The sequence below is a fragment of the Phalaenopsis equestris genome, unplaced genomic scaffold (genome assembly GCF_001263595.1).
Source record: "Phalaenopsis equestris unplaced genomic scaffold, ASM126359v1 Scaffold000392, whole genome shotgun sequence".
NCBI lineage: Eukaryota > Viridiplantae > Streptophyta > Magnoliopsida > Asparagales > Orchidaceae > Phalaenopsis > Phalaenopsis equestris.
In genome coordinates this window covers 308732-326233 of record NW_018164834.1, presented here as the reverse complement: position 1 = coordinate 326233, position 17502 = coordinate 308732, and the positions used below count along the sequence as shown (strand labels likewise).

General features: G+C 36.8%; 1 protein-coding gene across 1 annotated transcript in view; it reads right to left on the bottom strand.

Annotated features, from left to right (window-relative positions):
- LOC110026657 overlaps positions 1-17502 on the bottom strand; it is a 102598-nt gene that overhangs the window by 71951 nt on the left and 13145 nt on the right. Inside the window, exons 7-11 of the mRNA XM_020727683.1 lie at positions 14097-14253; positions 13398-13565; positions 13219-13329; positions 12834-13043; positions 12608-12709 (exon numbers count right to left, since the gene is read on the bottom strand). Of these exons, the coding sequence (XP_020583342.1) occupies positions 12608-12709; positions 12834-13043; positions 13219-13329; positions 13398-13565; positions 14097-14253 (748 nt within the window). The remainder of the gene's footprint in view (positions 1-12607; positions 12710-12833; positions 13044-13218; positions 13330-13397; positions 13566-14096; positions 14254-17502) is intronic.

Here is a 17502-nt window from a genome sequence, read left to right as displayed (position 1 = left end):
TAGCCTACAGTGAAACCCAACGCACTGGGATTTGAGCTTGAACAATATGTTTAAATCCTCCTAGCAATTGGGGATATTTGTTAATGCCACATATGGATCACCGGACTAGAATAAGTATAGGATCTAGTCTAGGTGGCGAGGGCGATGACATGACGACATTGTTTATGTGTGTTTAAACGAGGGATACGAAGTGAGATGATTATAATAGTATTGTCTACCTCAAGAACCTTCAATGAGAGGAGAGTATAAGGACCTGTCTATCTCAAGAACCTTCAATGAGAGGAGAGTATAAGGACCAATGATACTATTCACCAACTCTTGGTGAGATTGTTGCCCCGATGCTCTTAAGTCGCCAGTAGTCATAATCTGATTAAAGTAATTAGCCTGTGGACTGCACTACTTTACAAAATATTTACAAAAATAAAAATAAAATCTCTTTTGTCTTTTAAAGTGATCTCCGCATGTAAGTCTAAACAGCAACTTTTGCATGAAAAATCAAAAAATTTTGGTAAAACTTACAAAGATCCATGACAAGTCACTTGGATTGAAGTTATAATATCTCCGGAGGAAGATTGGAGCATGAATCACCCGTAAAATCCTATTAAATCAAAATGTAGCATGTAAAAATTGATAATATCTCCGGAAAATCCTATTAAATCAAAGATCCATGACAAGTCACTTTATAAAGATCCATGCTGGAGGAAGATTGGAGCATGAATCACCCGTAAAATCCTATTAAATCAAAATGTAGCATGTAAAAATTGATAATATCTCCGGAAAATCCTATTAAATCAAAGATCCATGACAAGTCACTTTATAAAGATCCATGCTGGAGGAAGATTGGAGCATGAATCACCCGTAAAATCCTATTAAATCAAAATGTAGCATGTAAAAATTGATAATATCTCCGGAAAATCCTATTAAATCAAAGATCCATGACAAGTCACTTTATAAAGATCCATGCTGGAGGAAGATTGGAGCATGAATCACCCGTAAAATCCTATTAAATCAAAATGTAGCATGTAAAAATTAGAGTTTGAATCGCCTATAAAATCCTATGGAATCAAAATGTAGCATGTACTTAGAATTTCGATATGAAAGAAATTCTTATACATGAAATATGTAACTTGAATAATGGAGGCCGCAATTGAAAGCAAAGGGCTAGATTCTCATTTTAAAATGATCGGCTTCACTTAATGATATATTTGTTAGAGAGTTAATTTTCTTCTATTCACCGGGGCTTGTTCGTGATCAATTTTGTTTTTTTAAATTTAATTCTTAAAACATGTTGATTTAATATTTCCGGGATTGAAGTTAAGAATTGTCTTCCGTAGATTGTCGTGTTCATAGCTCTTATCCAAGGTTGGAAAGCACACAGTACAGCTCTGAGCCCCCACCTTTACTGATGTTTATACCTAGACTTGGTCTTCCGTATGTGACCACGGGTTTTGTTTTGTTTGTTTTGCTTTATCTGTTCGTGTTTTGTTATGACTCATTTTGTTGCTTTTCACACTACAATTTCTGTTTTCTTCCTTTTTTTTGTAATTTATCTAAATTCTCTACAAATTATATTATGTTCTATGAACTAACAATGCAGCGGTAGCAAAAGTCCGGGTACGCATTTTATTTTATGCACTACAATTCCTTTATTTATTATACAGTACTTTCTTACCCGCATTCATTTACTTTACATACAAAACCAAAACATTGAAACATACCTGGTAGAGCCTTTTGAAGCTTAGATCTTAGAACTGTTATTTCAACAAGGAGCCAAAGCATATGTCGTGGGCAACCTGTAGAGGACCTGCGGAAGGACATCTTCTAAAGATTAAACAAGTCTACAACGTCAAATCTTTTTTTAGTTAAACAAGTCATAGGACTTCGAGATAGTCTGTCTATTACGACGTAAATCCTCAACTTATCTTTAGGCTCATGCACAGTCATGATGAGCAGTATAAGTCTTAACTCGACTTAGGAGTCCGATCCTTTTTTTTGTAATTTATCTAAATTCTCTACAAATTATATTATGTTCTATGAACTAACAATGCAGCGGTAGCAAAAGTCCGGGTACGCATTTTATTTTATGCACTACAATTCCTTTATTTATTATACAGTACTTTCTTACCCGCATTCATTTACTTTACATACAAAACCAAAACATTGAAACATACCTGGTAGAGCCTTTTGAAGCTTAGATCTTAGAACTGTTATTTCAACAAGGAGCTCAAAGCATATGTCGTAGGCAACCTGTAGAGGACCTGCGGAAGGACATCTTCTAAAGATTAAACAAGTCTACAACGTCAAATCTTTCTTTAGTTAAACAACAAGTCATAGGACTTCGAGATAGTCTGTCTAGTACGACGTAAATCCTCAACTTATCTTTAGGCTCATGCACAGTCATGATGAGCAGTATAAGTCTTAACTCGACTTAGGAGTCCGAAGTTGTCATTCGATATGACATAAACCGTCTTATCTCTGCGTGTTATCTTCATAATAGTATATTATACAAATGTAAGTCTCAAATAATAAAATTGGCAGGATTGAACACTCAAATAACATCATCTTCAAAATGCAGCTACACAGTATGATAGTTTGGAAAGTCACTGAGGGTACTCTTCAGAATCCGTGACGTCTCCTACCTTTTCCTTCCTTTAGACTCCTGAAAATAATTGTTCCTATTTGAGTCACTATCACTTTTCTTTCCACGTCCTACCGTAAAAAACTAAGCCTCGAATTCTTGAATACTAGTTACCTCTGATCATTATCGAATGTTGTCTCAAGTGACCCCCGTCATTTGGGAAGTAATTAACTATAGGGAACTTGGAACTTATGTAAAATAAATTTTATTTAATCCTTATATTAGATAGAAAAACTTGTCGGTCGCACTTAAAAGGTTCGCAGGTTAAACAGATGTCACAAATCTCATAGTTTACAGAATTTGGTCAATCGTCGAGGTATACACTTATCTTTCGGGAAGGTATAGTACTCACGGTATCAGACACGATTAGCAAACTATTAGACTAACAAAATTCATTTGGTCTCATTTTTTAAAAATTAAAACATATTACTTTTAAAACTCAAACTATATACCTATTATATAAAATTAAATTTAAAAATTATTTTCAAATCAAAAGTTGACCGACAATGTTATCTTCTACTAAATATGTAATAAATCACTTTTCTTTCCACGTCCTACCGTAAAAAACTAAGCCTCAAATTCTTGAATACTAGTTACCTCTGATCATTATCGAATGTTGTCTCAAGTGACCCCCGTCATTTGGGAAGTAATTAACTATAGGGAACTTGGAACTTATGTAAAATAAATTTTATTTAATCCTTATATTAGATAGAAAAACTTGTCGGTCGCACTTAAAAGGTTCGCAGGTTAAACAGATGTCACAAATCTCATAGTTTACAGAATTTGGTCAATCGCCGAGGTATACATTTATCTTTCGGGAAGGTATACTACTCGCGGTATCAGACACGATTAGCAAACTATTAAACTAACAAAATTCATTTGGTCTCATTTTTTAAAAATTAAAACATATTACTTTTAAAACTCAAACTATATACCTATTATATAAAATTAAATTTAAAAATTATTTTCAAATCAAAAGTTGACCGACAATGTTATCTTCTACTAAATATGTAATAACTGGTTTTAAGAAACCAGCTAAAAATTTTGGCATCTTAAAATGTACATTAAATTCCGCATTCCACAAATTTCTACTAAGTCAATTTTATAAAATTCTACACGTAAAATCGAAGAATTTGATATAAAACACGATATATTAATAATGAATTGAAAAAAGGGAAAAAACATTTAAAAGATATAAGTTTAATTAATTTAATTAAATCTTAATTAAATTATAATCCTTCCCAAATCCGCATGGTTATTGTTACCATCTGACATTCACGCATATTATCGTAGGTCTCATTCGAAGGGCAAGAATACTTTCTAGAGTCTCTGCAATTCTTCCTCCCCTCTCCAAATTCCTCTTCTCACAAAGTTCAACTCTCAGTCACGACAGCAGGCGCAATCCTGCACTGCAGTAGAGTCGCTACAAAGGAATCACGAGATCCGCCAAGTGTCACAGGCGGCTGTCTTAAGACATTCCTTTCCTTCCTCCTATTTTTGTTTTAAGGAATTCCACGAATCATGCATATCTTTCATTTTCAATCGCTATAGCAGAGACGAGGTTGCGTCGAAAGCAAAGAACTTGGTTTATAAACTTTGTAAGGGCCCTTAGCAAGAAATCAAGGAAGTTAAGGGAGGAATAAGATGATAGAGAGAAGAGGGATAAAGATTTGGCAGTATCATAATGGTTAAGTTATGTCGGGAAGCTGGTATGAGGTATGTTTAGGCAAATCATTTAAGTTTTGGGTTAAATCACTTTATGAGTCGAGATATTATTAAATTCTAAGTTATTTCAAAATTCCAAGTTGCTTACGCGATGCGTAGAGCTCAAAGCGAGCGTGTGGAAACTAGTAGTAGGAAGGTTCTGTCAATTTCATGTAAAATAATTGTGCTAACTTAAGAAAAATAATTCGATTAACAAAAACTTACTTGAATCTTAAGATTGATATTATGGTCTATAGATTGTTAAGATCAACATATAGGTTATTGTGAAGCCAGCTAGTTATCAAAGAATGATAATCTAACGTGGCAACCGATATGAGTAATTAAATTTCAAAATTTTAATAATTTTCTTTATTTCAAAATATATGTTTGACTGCAAGTATGCTCTGAGTCAGTTGGATTTCAATTACGCTAAATTTTTCATATTGTTAGACAGAAAATATATGCATAATAAAAAAAATGCATAATATATGCATGAAAGATATGTATGAAATGCATGATATATATAATATACATGATAAAAAGGATAGGTGTGATATGAAAGATATGCAAGATAAATAGTTGCACATTAGAATAAGCATGTATATTAGCATATGAATGAAAATGTCTCAGAAAAATGTATGTTTTAAATAATGAAATACTTATTTACAAATGCTTGAGGCGGAGCTCGCCCCCTAATAGTACAGGCAGGAGATGTCAGTGTAAGCGCTAGCATGGTTGTTTTTCTATCACCTTAGACGATTGTGATGTTATCACCAACTATTGTGAAGATGGAAAAATATTGATCAGGGGTGAGTAAACAGAACTTACTACCTCAGACAATTGTGATATATAGATTGTTAATCGTTGTGCCGACAAAATAATATCAGCCAAGGGTAGGTAAAGGCTTTTCTACCTCAGACAATTGTGATGTATGAATCGCAAAACACTGTGCCAGATAATATCAACCAGGAGTGTGTCAGGTTATTTTGATGGAAATCCTCAAACAGACAGAGGTGTATTAAAAATATAAGTAAAATTAAAGTTAAAATGAATGCATAAAGAAGTTTTTTTTTAATAGTGATGTCATTGGGTACATGCATTAACATAGTATAAGATTTCTTATATAAATATGAAAGACCAGCATATCATAATATTTTTTATAGAAATAAGAAGACCAGCATGAAATTTATTTATTCTTTTCCTTAGGTTATTATGATTTAGAAGTATGATTACTCATGAGCTATTTTTAGGTAACGCATTGTGTTGTTTATTTTTTTTAGATATTAAGCTTTTAAATAAAATAAATGGAAGTGAAGCCAATGTGTACGGGAGGTTGAGATCAACTGAAAAGATAAAAACCTTTACTCGTTAATTAAATTGTTTACTTTAGTGACTCTTTCATGAATATTTAAATAATTAACAGTTAGTGATAGAAATAGAATACTAGAGAATATATTTCCACCATTAAAACGTCTATTTTCGTCATGGGTAATTCCAAACCCCGGGCAAGGACATAACAAAATGTCTACTTACTATTTTTTTTATTAAGTTGTTTATGAATTAGAAATCATATTTGAAGAAAGAAATAGGTAAAAAATTAAATTTTGAGAACTTGAATAAAGTACAAATTTTTTAAAGAAAATTCTTTTGTAACATTTAAAAACAAACATTTTAATATAAAAAGATGATAGTTTAACTGGATGCAACAATGTGCATGAGGATAGTATCTTTATGGGCATATTTTATTTATCAAAGCATCTACATCTGTAAGGGCCTTTGCGGCCAAGCAAGCTAAATAAGAATATAATGATATGGAGCGTCAAAAGGTAGATGTGGGATGGTGTCTCGCATGCGGGATTTCCCGCGACCAAAGAACGGACGCAGAATCTGGGTCGTAAGAGCTGTGTAAAGCCAAACCGAGCGGCTCTTCTTTCAATTCCTTCCCAATTTTTGGCACGTTTTCTTTTATTCTTCCTTCCCCTCTAGTCATTTCCTATATATATATATATATATATATTAGTTTTATTAGTATTAAGATTCTCAATTTTTGTGTATTTTCTGTAAGAACAGCCGCTAGCATCTCAGGTTTTCTCTTCTAGGTTTGTATCTGAGGGTCGAGTGATGCTTCTGTCGTATCTCACTCCACATGTAGTAATTTATCTTGCGCGACCTTTCCATGTCTCTCCCGCATCGCGGCTATGCCTCACTGGCCGACCAGAAACAGCTTTTGTTGTTGTTTCCTTGAAGCCGCCAACCATTCTTATCGCCCACACCCTCCGTTGTTGTCACCTTGCTATCCAGCCTTCTACCTTATTGCAAGCCGCTCAGAAACAGCTTCCTTGTTATTTCCCTGCAGCCGTCACCTATAAAATGCCACCTTTCCTCGCTACCACAGCGCAAGACAAAGGTCCTCTTGCTACCACTCCGCAAGACAAAGGTCCTCTTGCTGTCCTACCATCCACCGACTCCCCCTTCACTGCTACCACCCTCCTCCCTAGCTTCCACAACCCCGAATCGCACTTCCCCATCATTTCCCCGCTGTCCAGCCCCATATAACTTGCTGCCACCGCCCAGGACAGCCAACGCCTTCTTGTTGCTTTGGCGGTTCCTAATCTCCCCTTCGCTACCACCAAAATCCCCTTGCTGCCGCCCCACTATACCACTCTCTAACCATCGTTTGCTACCTCTCCGGAGGCCCAAAACCTCTACGATCACCACCATCACCCCCTAGATCCACCCTAGTATAAGTTTATGTATCGTGACTATTGTTATTTTCCATTTACGAGTGTTGATTGTAACTGTCTATTAGTTTTTCCAGTAATAATATTTATTTGCTTATTTTTGTTTGAGTTAACTCCGGTATCATATACTTAAAAGCCCTTGACTTCATGTATATCTAATAAGAGCTCATAAGGACCAATACCTTGCTCTTTATTTTGTTTGCCAAATAAGATAAATTATACATGAACAAATAAGAATCATGTATACATATAAGTATAAGCTTAATTTTCTACAAGCAAATATATATATATATAATTTAGAATGGGTTGTCGTTTCCGCCTTGCTAGGGTTTCGCCTCATGGCGAACCCTAGCGTCTACTACGGGGTATTTCTCATGTCGTGTCTTTGTTTTCCTCTGCTTCTCTGCTTCGTCTTTCGTCGTCCACTCTGTCTGGTTCGTAGCGATTTCATCGTGTTGCGTCTCGTGTCGTCCTTTGTCGCTCGTTGAAGGACATTTTTCGAGTGAGGTTTCGTCGTCTCGTCTCGTCCTTCCCAGTGCTCGAAGAGGAAAGGTTTGCGCCTCATCTGGCGTTTTTGCCTTTCGTCCCTTGCTCGAAGCAGAAGGGGATTCCACTGATTCTGCTGCCTTATTTGTCGGCTTCGGTTTTCTTTGACTGCAACTTCATTGTTCCAAACGTCACGGCTCCGTGATGACTTTGGACCTAACATATGTTGTTGCCCTTGCGAGTATCGATGTCTCAGGTACTCCTAAATCGTGCTCCTTCCCTCCCTCATTTGCGTTGGTCAAGGACATCAAGAAACCTTGCAGGAAGAATGGAAAGCCAACCATCTTTTTTACGGAAGCAGGATGTAATCAGCTCGTTTTTTCTTGTCGCCTGAATTTGGTCGAGAAATTCCTTTATGGTCATCCCAAAATGGAGCTCATTCGTAAGGAATTTGAGCTTATGCACTTTGTTGGGAAGTGAAAAATTGAACTTTTAGATGGAAGACACATCCTTATTCAACTTAATAATGAAAAGAATTACACATGTTTACTTGCCAAAAGATTAATCTGGATTTATAACACAGCAATGAAGATTTTAAAATGGTCGGTGGATTTTGACCCATAGACGGAACTACCAATCATTTCGGTTTGGATTCATTTTCCTGACCTGAAATTTTATTATTTTACTCAAGAAGTATTGTACTTTATTGCCTCAGTCTATGGTAAGCCGCTCAAAACGGACATTCTTACTTTTAATTTTTTTCCTCCCTCTGAAGTCAGAATACTTGTTGAAAGAGACATCACTTCAATCGTTTCTGAGGAAATTTGGTTAGACACACAACATCGTGGATATTGGCAAAGAGTTGTGATTGAGTCTTTCTCTTCGTATTGCTTGAATTGTCATATGTTCGGTCCCATCATTTCTCAATATCACCACCTGCACCCCCATCTAAGACCAAAGAAGCAAAGTGCTCAGCCAAAGGTAGTGATTTCACCTCCTCCTGATCTGCTCCAAGTTATTGGCATTATTAATCATCGGAAGGATACTCTTGAAAATGTCACTATTCTCACGAGTAATATGTCAACCATTCAGTTTCCACACAATGCTCATGATGTAGGTTCCTTGCCTATGGAACCGCTTTTCGTAGGGGCAGGGGAGACATTTTAAACTTCAGCTTCCCTAAAACATATTATTGATGCAACGGATTGCAATATTTCTACTGCATTTCTACCGTCTCATCAGATCGAGCAAGTTACTGTTATCAAGCACATGGGGCTCATAATGTGCAACAACCTACACTTGTCTGACAATATTTGGACCAATCCACTGATCAGATGAGTAAATCTTCGGATGAAGAATGACAGATTTATAAATCTAGGAAGAAGAGTTTTTAAATCTAGGAAGAAGAAGAAGACTGGAGGCCTACTACCAAACTTAATGGATGATACATTGATTATTTCGGGTAATGGCAGCAAACTTAACAATTTGTTAGCTGGCTCTCGTCCTAAAACCAGAGGCAGAGGCAAGGCAAAATTGGATCATTCGAAAGCAAACTGAACCTACGAGTGTTGGCAAACTTTGGGCGTACAAATTTCTATGTCTACATTTTAATCTTTTTTTGGGTATGCATGTATCTCCTACGTGTGTGTTGTATGTCGGGTGGTTAGGGTGCCAAATTTGGTCTCTTTCACCCAACCTATATGTACCCTTCCTTTTATTAATATATTCTCATTTAGGCTTTCTAATATATATATATATATATAGACACACACACACACACATATATATAAAAGCATGTGCAATATATATACAAGTATGTTGAGTCGTTTGTTTCGCTCTACTAGGGTTTCGCCCCATGGCAAATGCTGGCATCTGCTCCGTTAACTCTTGCTTCGTCCTTCATCGTGTTTTCTTCGTGCTTCGTCGACGAAGGGGATCGCACCTCGACTGCCTGCTTCGTCGTGCTTCTTTCTCGTTGTGCTGGCTCGTCCTTCGTCTGCTAATTGAATGGCGATTTCAGGCAACTGAGTCATCTGCTGTGCTCCATTCCTTGCGAGTGGTGATGGCCTTGGGACGTTCCTAGGCCGTCGCACTTGTTGGAGACAACCCCACTTGCGCTCATATTTCGTGTATGTTCCTGCAGTGATACCACGACAGTTTAGCGTTGGGCGTTGACACCGAATTTCTTAAAAAAGCATCCCGTAAAAATGGTAAGCCTGCAATCTCTCTCTGACGTCGAGATCTCTACCTTAGCTTCATCCTAACAGTTGGTTTTAGTTGGTAAGTTCCTCTATGAAAACCCTAAACTCGAGATAATTCGAAAAGAGTTTGAGCAAATGCGTCTGAAAGGAGAATGAAAGATTGGTAAACTGGACGGTAGGAATGTTCTTATCTAATTATCAGATGATGAAGAACATGCTCATTTGTTTACGAGAAGACTCATTCAAATCGATAACCGTGTGATGAAAGTTTTAAAATGGATGGTCGATTTTGATCCTCTCAGTAAACCTCTCACCATTCTTGTATGACTGCACTTCCCAGGTCTGAAGTTTCATCTCTTCAATCACGAGTTCCTCTACTCCTTAGCTATGGTTTACAGTAAACCCCTCAAATCTGATATTCCTACAGTTAATCTGAGTCGGCCTTCTGAATCCAGAGTTTTGATTGAACGAGACATTACTTTACCTTTTCTGGGTGAGATCTGGATTGACTCATAGCACTAAAGTTTTTGATAGCGGGTCGAACTCGAACAATCCCCATTTTACTGCACCCACTGTCGTGTGTTTGGACACTCTCACTCTCAATGTCACCATTTGCATCCTCATTTAAAACCTCGGAGCAAAAATGTTACTGGGCCCCCTGCCCCTCCTCAACCTCTGAGTGCAACCCACTGGCTATTGAAACTTTGGTAGAAAATCCATATGCTCTCCTTCCCACTCTCCCTTCTTTAAATATCATTTCTCTTGTCATTACCACCTGTAACCCCGTTACTACCGGAGACCCCCCCTGACAATATTGTTTATGTTTCTGTGAATGACGTGTTGTCGGATGGTCTAGCTACGCAACGGACAGCTTCAAACCTCTTTGAAAACAATGCTGAAGGAACTTTACTAACACAGGAAAATGTTCGGTCTGATCATCAGGAGGGTTTTGACCCTCCTCATCTTGAGGAAGTCTCGGGTGCAAAGGAGACATTTAATACATCACCTACCCTACAACCTATCATTTATGCAACGGTTGGCAATCTTTCTACTACGACTCTACCACCTTATCAGGTCGAACAAGTTGTTACTGTTAGTCAGACGCAAGAGGCTCATGATGTGGAACAACTATACATGCCCAGCAATCTTTCAACCAACACACTGATCAGATGAGTCAGCCTTCGGATGAGGAATGGAAAGTTTACACATCCAGGAAGAAGAAGAAGAATGGAGGCCTACTAGAACTCAGGAACTTAATGGATGATACATTAGTTATTTCGGGTAATGGCAGCAGACTTAACCACTTGTTAGCTAACTTGCTTTCTAGAACCAGAGGCAGAGGTAAGGCTAAATTGGGTCGTTCTCAAGCTACCTGATTCTGCGAGTGTTTAGCAGAAATTTGGCGTAAGCTTAGATGTCTACGTTGTAATCTTGCTTTTTGGGTATACATGTATTTTTCTTTTTGGGACTTTAGTGTGTGTTGTATGTCGGGTGGTTAGGGTGTCATTATTTTGGCCGTCATCCAATCTATACATATAAATATATTAGCCCTTGAGTTCTTTTAAATATATATATATATATATATAAGAACGTTCAATAATGATCAAAACTTTTATATATATATATTTCAAAATAAGCTGCAGGACACAAAATTCACTGAAAATAATCAATTTTTTTAATAATTTTTTATTATGTGCTACTCTGTTGTGTTAAGTTTATCTTTAATGTATTTTGCATCATATATCATTTGTAGGAAAAACTCTTTTAAATCTATGAATCTTATGTATACCACTATAATGAAACATTTGGATGCATATGTTTGACATTTCAATACAGCACAATATTGTAAGAATTCTGGGAATTAAAATTCACAAGTTTAATTATTTTCAACTTAGCAGTTCGTGATACTTAATCTTGTACTCGACCTCTGAAACGAGCTTAACAGAGGCCTTAAGAATTGTCATAGATGACAAAATTCGTAGTTGCTAATAAGGGCTATTCGATCAAATTAGTCAAGCACCATCTCTAAGTAAACTAAGGTCCATGAACAGACTGATGAAACTATAGAATCTGGTCAAATTTTGATCATTTCCCAACCATTATTTTTCCTCCTCAATTCAAATAGTTATCGATCAATGCAAATGTGAAGCTTTCACAATGAACTATCATAGAGCCTATAAAATAACCTTAATGAATTATTTTCTCTCATGATTAATATGTAATTAATCATGAGGGCTTATGCTATAGGGGAAGCCTCAAATTAGAAATATAGTCATCTATAAGGACATAATGTTTAAAGAATTCTTTATCTTACCATCTAATTTGAATCTTGAGAGTATTAACCTTGCTAAAATATATCCAAAGTAAGCGCGCGGATTTAGAGTTCAACATAAAATATAATATAGCATAACATAATATAACATACACTCACATAAAGAGAGCGAGAAAAGTTCTGTCAAATTCTTTTAGCTGGCTTGATTTAGGTCAATCTGAGGCCATTATTAAGCAAGGTTATAATTTGTGCATAATTGCCAGCCCATGGTTCCATCCAGAAAAGAATTACCTACATATTAGCTTAAAAAAAAGAAAATAAGCAAAAAAAACTACAACTGCACCAGGTGAGCTTTGGAAACTGAATAATAGTCTAAATTTAATTCTATAAAGCAACACATAACTCTCGCACAGACGCTAGTTGATTTTGTTCTAATGAGTATCAATATAAGAATCTAATAGTGACTAGAATTGTTATTTTTAAGGTGGCAGATGTATTGTCGGGAACAGATGATCTAAGCAAAGCTTATCTTTGTAATAACAACCAATGCTAAAACTTCATTTACCTGCCGAAATAATACCCATGCATAGCATGTGTTATGAATGGACTCTGTAATCCCTAAAATACGCCAAGTTGACCTCAGAAACTCGAGGATTTCTTCAACTTCCTGAAATTGCAAAGCATTTTTAAAAAGCAATAGGTCAAAATTGCAGAAAATGCATGACCGCAGCTAATCCTAATTCAGAAACTTAGTACATTTGTGATAAAAATTTAAAATAAGGATATATAACCTCTGTAAACTTTCCTTCATCTAGGACATCAAAAACACTGCAGAGCATTTTCTCATAAATTTTGACATTAAGCGGATAGCCATCCGCCCAGTGGCAGACTTCGCCAACTAAATCACCACGAGCAGGCCTCTCTGCAAGTGCGGTGGATATGTCTCTTAATGACCTAAGGAATTCTATGCGTTGAATTTCAGCAGCTGACGGTGGAAGAGACTAGAAAACACATTAAAAGTATAAACATAAATTGTAGAATGTAAAAGGAAAAAAAATTTGTAGAATGTAGCATGCTGCATCATTATTACTAAAAAGCTTATAATGGGCAGTAAACAGGAAAAGAAAGAAAAAACGGTGAGCAAAACTAGCACTGCTTGTCAACAATTTCATGTACCTCAGACTCCTCAATCTTTCTAAGAAGAATTCGTAGTTCATTTACTTTGCGTCCTAATTCCCCAAATCCCACCACAGGATGATTTATGAGACCTTCTTCTAACATATTCAACTGAAATATAAAACCAGTATAAGCAAAATTTCCCTCACAATAGCTTTAAAAAAAGGCAATAGTACAACCTGTCGCTTTTGCCAGCGAAGATATGCTTTCATATCAGAGAATTCCGTTCTCGAAACACAACACAGCAGTTCCATTGGAATCAAAAAGTTATCCATTCTTTTACCAACTTTGCCTACAAGAGCATTAAGCAACCCCTGCCTTGTTCTGATGTCCATTGACTCCGAAATCTGTCCAAAAAATATGTCAGAAATTGATTTTGGCATTTAAAGTAATAAAATTAATGTAGCAGAAAAGCAATTATAATCTGCAACAATTAAGAATATTCAAGTTTAAACAGGATATTTACCTAAAGAAACTGCGCCAACTTGAAGTATGGCTTCTGACTTGGCTTTTTCTATGCATCAAACTCCAGCTCAATATCTCATGTTCCCTTGTCATCTTACATCGTGGTTGGAAAATCAATCATTGCCACATGAGTGTTGACAAGAGACCATAAGATATTGAGCTTGAGTACATCAAGCTCATATAAAAAAAACTTTATAGCACAACCCCAGCTTTAATATGAAGGATAGTTGGTATTTAGTTGGCAGTCGGTTTTAAATTTCATCGATACTATGAAACATTTCAAGGTAATTCAAATATTGAATGAATGAAGATTGTGATAATGATAGCTGCTGCTGGTAAATTAGCCAAGAATTCAAGAAGTATTCAGTTGGAAAATATATGAATAAAGTGAGGGCAACGGGAAAGCAACATTCCTCAAGCTGAGCACGCATAACTTCCAGCAAACCAACCAACCCATGAGCTTGTTGTGAATGGGATGCAACACTATCGATCTTACTGCGAGCAAGTTTCTTCATCAATCTGGTTTTCTTTGACTCTTTCTTTTTTTCATTATATGGCACTATCAAACCACTGCATTAGCAGAAGACAAAAGCAGATATCAAATGCCAGAAATAGAATAGAAAATCATGAGAAAAGAACCAAAATAATCCTCTGACTGTAGGGGACCATTTTAGTCCCACTCTGTATTATATAAGGCCTGATTAAGCCCCCTAGACAATTCAAATAATGACCAAAATAGTTTCAGTCCAAATTGTTTGTTAAATTTCATAACAATGTTATGGAATTAGCAAATGTGACAATGGAGGCATAGATTTAGGGTATTTTGGGCATTTTAGCTTTATTGCTAATAAATCTTTATTAGCTATTACAATCTTAAAATGAACCTCAACTTTATCTGATTAGGCCCTAGACGCAAGAAGGAAGCACAAAAGATATCATGTTGTGAGGTCGACTGGAAAAGTCGGGAATGATGGTCTGTAGGCACAATCATTACGGAACAATGATAGTCTACAAGTTTAAGAGAATTAGAACAAAGATTACCTAGAGCATACCCATGCAGACCAAAACTCTACGAATTAGGCTAGAGGCGTAGAGCGGCTACATGAGGTCTCGACCAAGGAGCAAACCAAATCAAACCCAATCTTTTCCATGCAATACTTTGTTTTTTTTTTTTATTTACTTATTTCAGATAATCAATAGGTTGGTAAGATTTTTCAAAGGTGCAATCAGAACAACGCACGTGCAGGGGATTGACGACAATAAATCCAATGGAACATAAATAGGGATGAAGCAAAACTAAGAGTTGGGAATAATTTTTGGTTTTCCTTGACAAAAATATATTAATCTTTGAAATTAACACAAGTTCACTGACGCAGACTCAGGGTTCAGGCCGGCGCAAGCATGACCGGTCCAGCAGGAAGGCTACCGGCCAAAACCATCTAGGGTGGAAGTTTCCGCACCTCTCCATCTCATGTTCTTTCCGCACCTCTCCATCTCATGTTCTTCCGCCCCTCTCTAGCTCCTCCCCTAATTTCTCCCCTTCCCACTTGGGCTGCAATTCAAATTCATGTCTTCCTCGTTCACTCTTCTTTAATCCTTGCCTATTTTACCTACTTACCTAGCCTGGTCTGTACTTCCAATTTATTTATAACTGTTGTATGTTGACTGTTAAACAGTTTTTTATCCATCCCTGATTTCAGGTGCGACGCTAAGGCCTATATCCAACAGCAGCGAAGCATCAGCTATACCTCGTCTAAGGTGGTGTTATCCATGTTTCATCACTTCCATCCTTCAATAGCCGCCCCCGGGTGAGCCAATCTCGCCTACTCTTCTCAGACGACAGCAGGCCCTACCAGCGCCCCACTCCCGCACAGAAAGGCCACTAACCACCCACCTCTTTGCTCAACCCCAGTTGCTCGCAACTTTTGCCAATGCCCTTCCTCCACACAGACGAGCCACTACTTTATTCTCCTGGTCACCGCAATCGCCCGTAGGTCCTGCCAGCGTCTTTCCTCCACACAGACGAGTCGTTGTTCACCTCTCCTGCTCGCCCCAGCCGCCCTAAGATCCCAATAGCCCATTTATGCACATGACAACCGCGCGACTCCTCCCCTGTGCGGGTGCGGCTGTAGGTTCAGTCGCGTCCACCTGCGACTGCTATGCCTCCGCACCAGCCCTCGCCATTCTGCCGACCCTCTGTCGGAGCCGCTCTCGCCTTCTGTTGGCCGCCTTCACATCCTCCGACCAATCACCTCCCTTCAAGCTCCTCCCCGAATCCTCTTCCACTTACCGGATCTACCGCACCTGCTCAAGAGGGCAGTTTCAGTCTTCTATTATTTATTTATTTCTTTATTATTTCTACAAGTTGCATTATCAATATTTGTGTGGTGCTATTGTTGTTGTAGCATCGTCCATATACTCCTTTGAAAATCAGCAATAAAATTTGTCGTTTGTGTCGTGGTTTGTGTTAACTCCGATATCATTCACCTTCAATTTGGATAAGCAAAAAGAGTTTATTCTTGAATTTGGAGTCTAAATCATGTAAACATGTCAGTTAAATAAATTATCTTGTGTACATGTTTGTGATGTAATGCATATGATTATATATGATTGTCAAGAATAAGTTGACCCGCCACTTTGTGAAAACTTACAGGATAACTTATAAATATAACATTACGCTTGATAATGATTCCAAAGCATAATATAAGAGTTACTATCATTGCCACCAACTTAAAAAAAATCAATTCATGGCAGTCCACCTAATATGTGAAGAAAGGCTCCTGTTGATCAACAGGTAAATTTCAAGCAAAGAAAGTTAAGTAGAGTCACTACATTGCGGTAAGTATAACCAGAATTGGAATAATAACGGCACTCGTAGTAAGAAAAGACATAAGAAAATGAGATTCAATGTGTGAGACCTATTAAATTGACCAAAAACCTGAACGTTAAGTATCACAAATGAAATTGTTTAGTGACAAATAGGATTCAATTATTCGGACAGAAATGGTGAGTATTATAATTAAAAGATCTCTATGGATTTAATTTAACATTTATATCTTTTTTTTTTAATTTTTTAAAGATGATATACGAGATTAAATTAACCTTCAAATAGAGAATCAATCAGAATCCGAGCCATTATTGCAAATGTGCACACAAGGATCTCCAAATAAAGGGCCAATTGTAAGACCCTATATTTTCTACTTTAAAGGTTACTTTGGGGTTTGATAGGTGAATCTAATTAGATATTCCTATCTATAAAGGTATACAGCTATAAATCTAAAAAAGGGCCAAATGAACAAGCCATAAGAGATGAAAATTCAACTATAACATCAATATTTTTACATTCCTTTGGACAGCAATATGCAGCTACTTATTTGTTTTATTGCTTTTGCAATGATAAAAAACTACAGAGACAAATACCTGTTTTGTATGTATGATCTTCACAATTGGTATAGAGTGCTTGAAGAATGTTTTTTCTTTTTTGTTTCAGCTGTTTCTGTTTTGAAGAATGTTTTTTCTTTTTTGTTTCAGCTGTTTATATGCTTTCTTAGTAGGTAGTGTCAAAATTGGTATCAATTTGCCGGAAACATATGCTTAAGAACTTGTTTTTCTATCATAAATTACCTTCATCTTCATTACATGAAATACAGAATTAATAATTCGCCTGCATCTAAAACTTTTCATCACCACAATTTGCAAGTCCAATTGCCAATGCTTTCCATAGGTGTTTGATCTTTGGTTTCAACAAGTGGTTAAATTAATAGTTCAATATTCAAGGACCAAATTAGAATCCATAATGATTACCCTACATGCAAAATT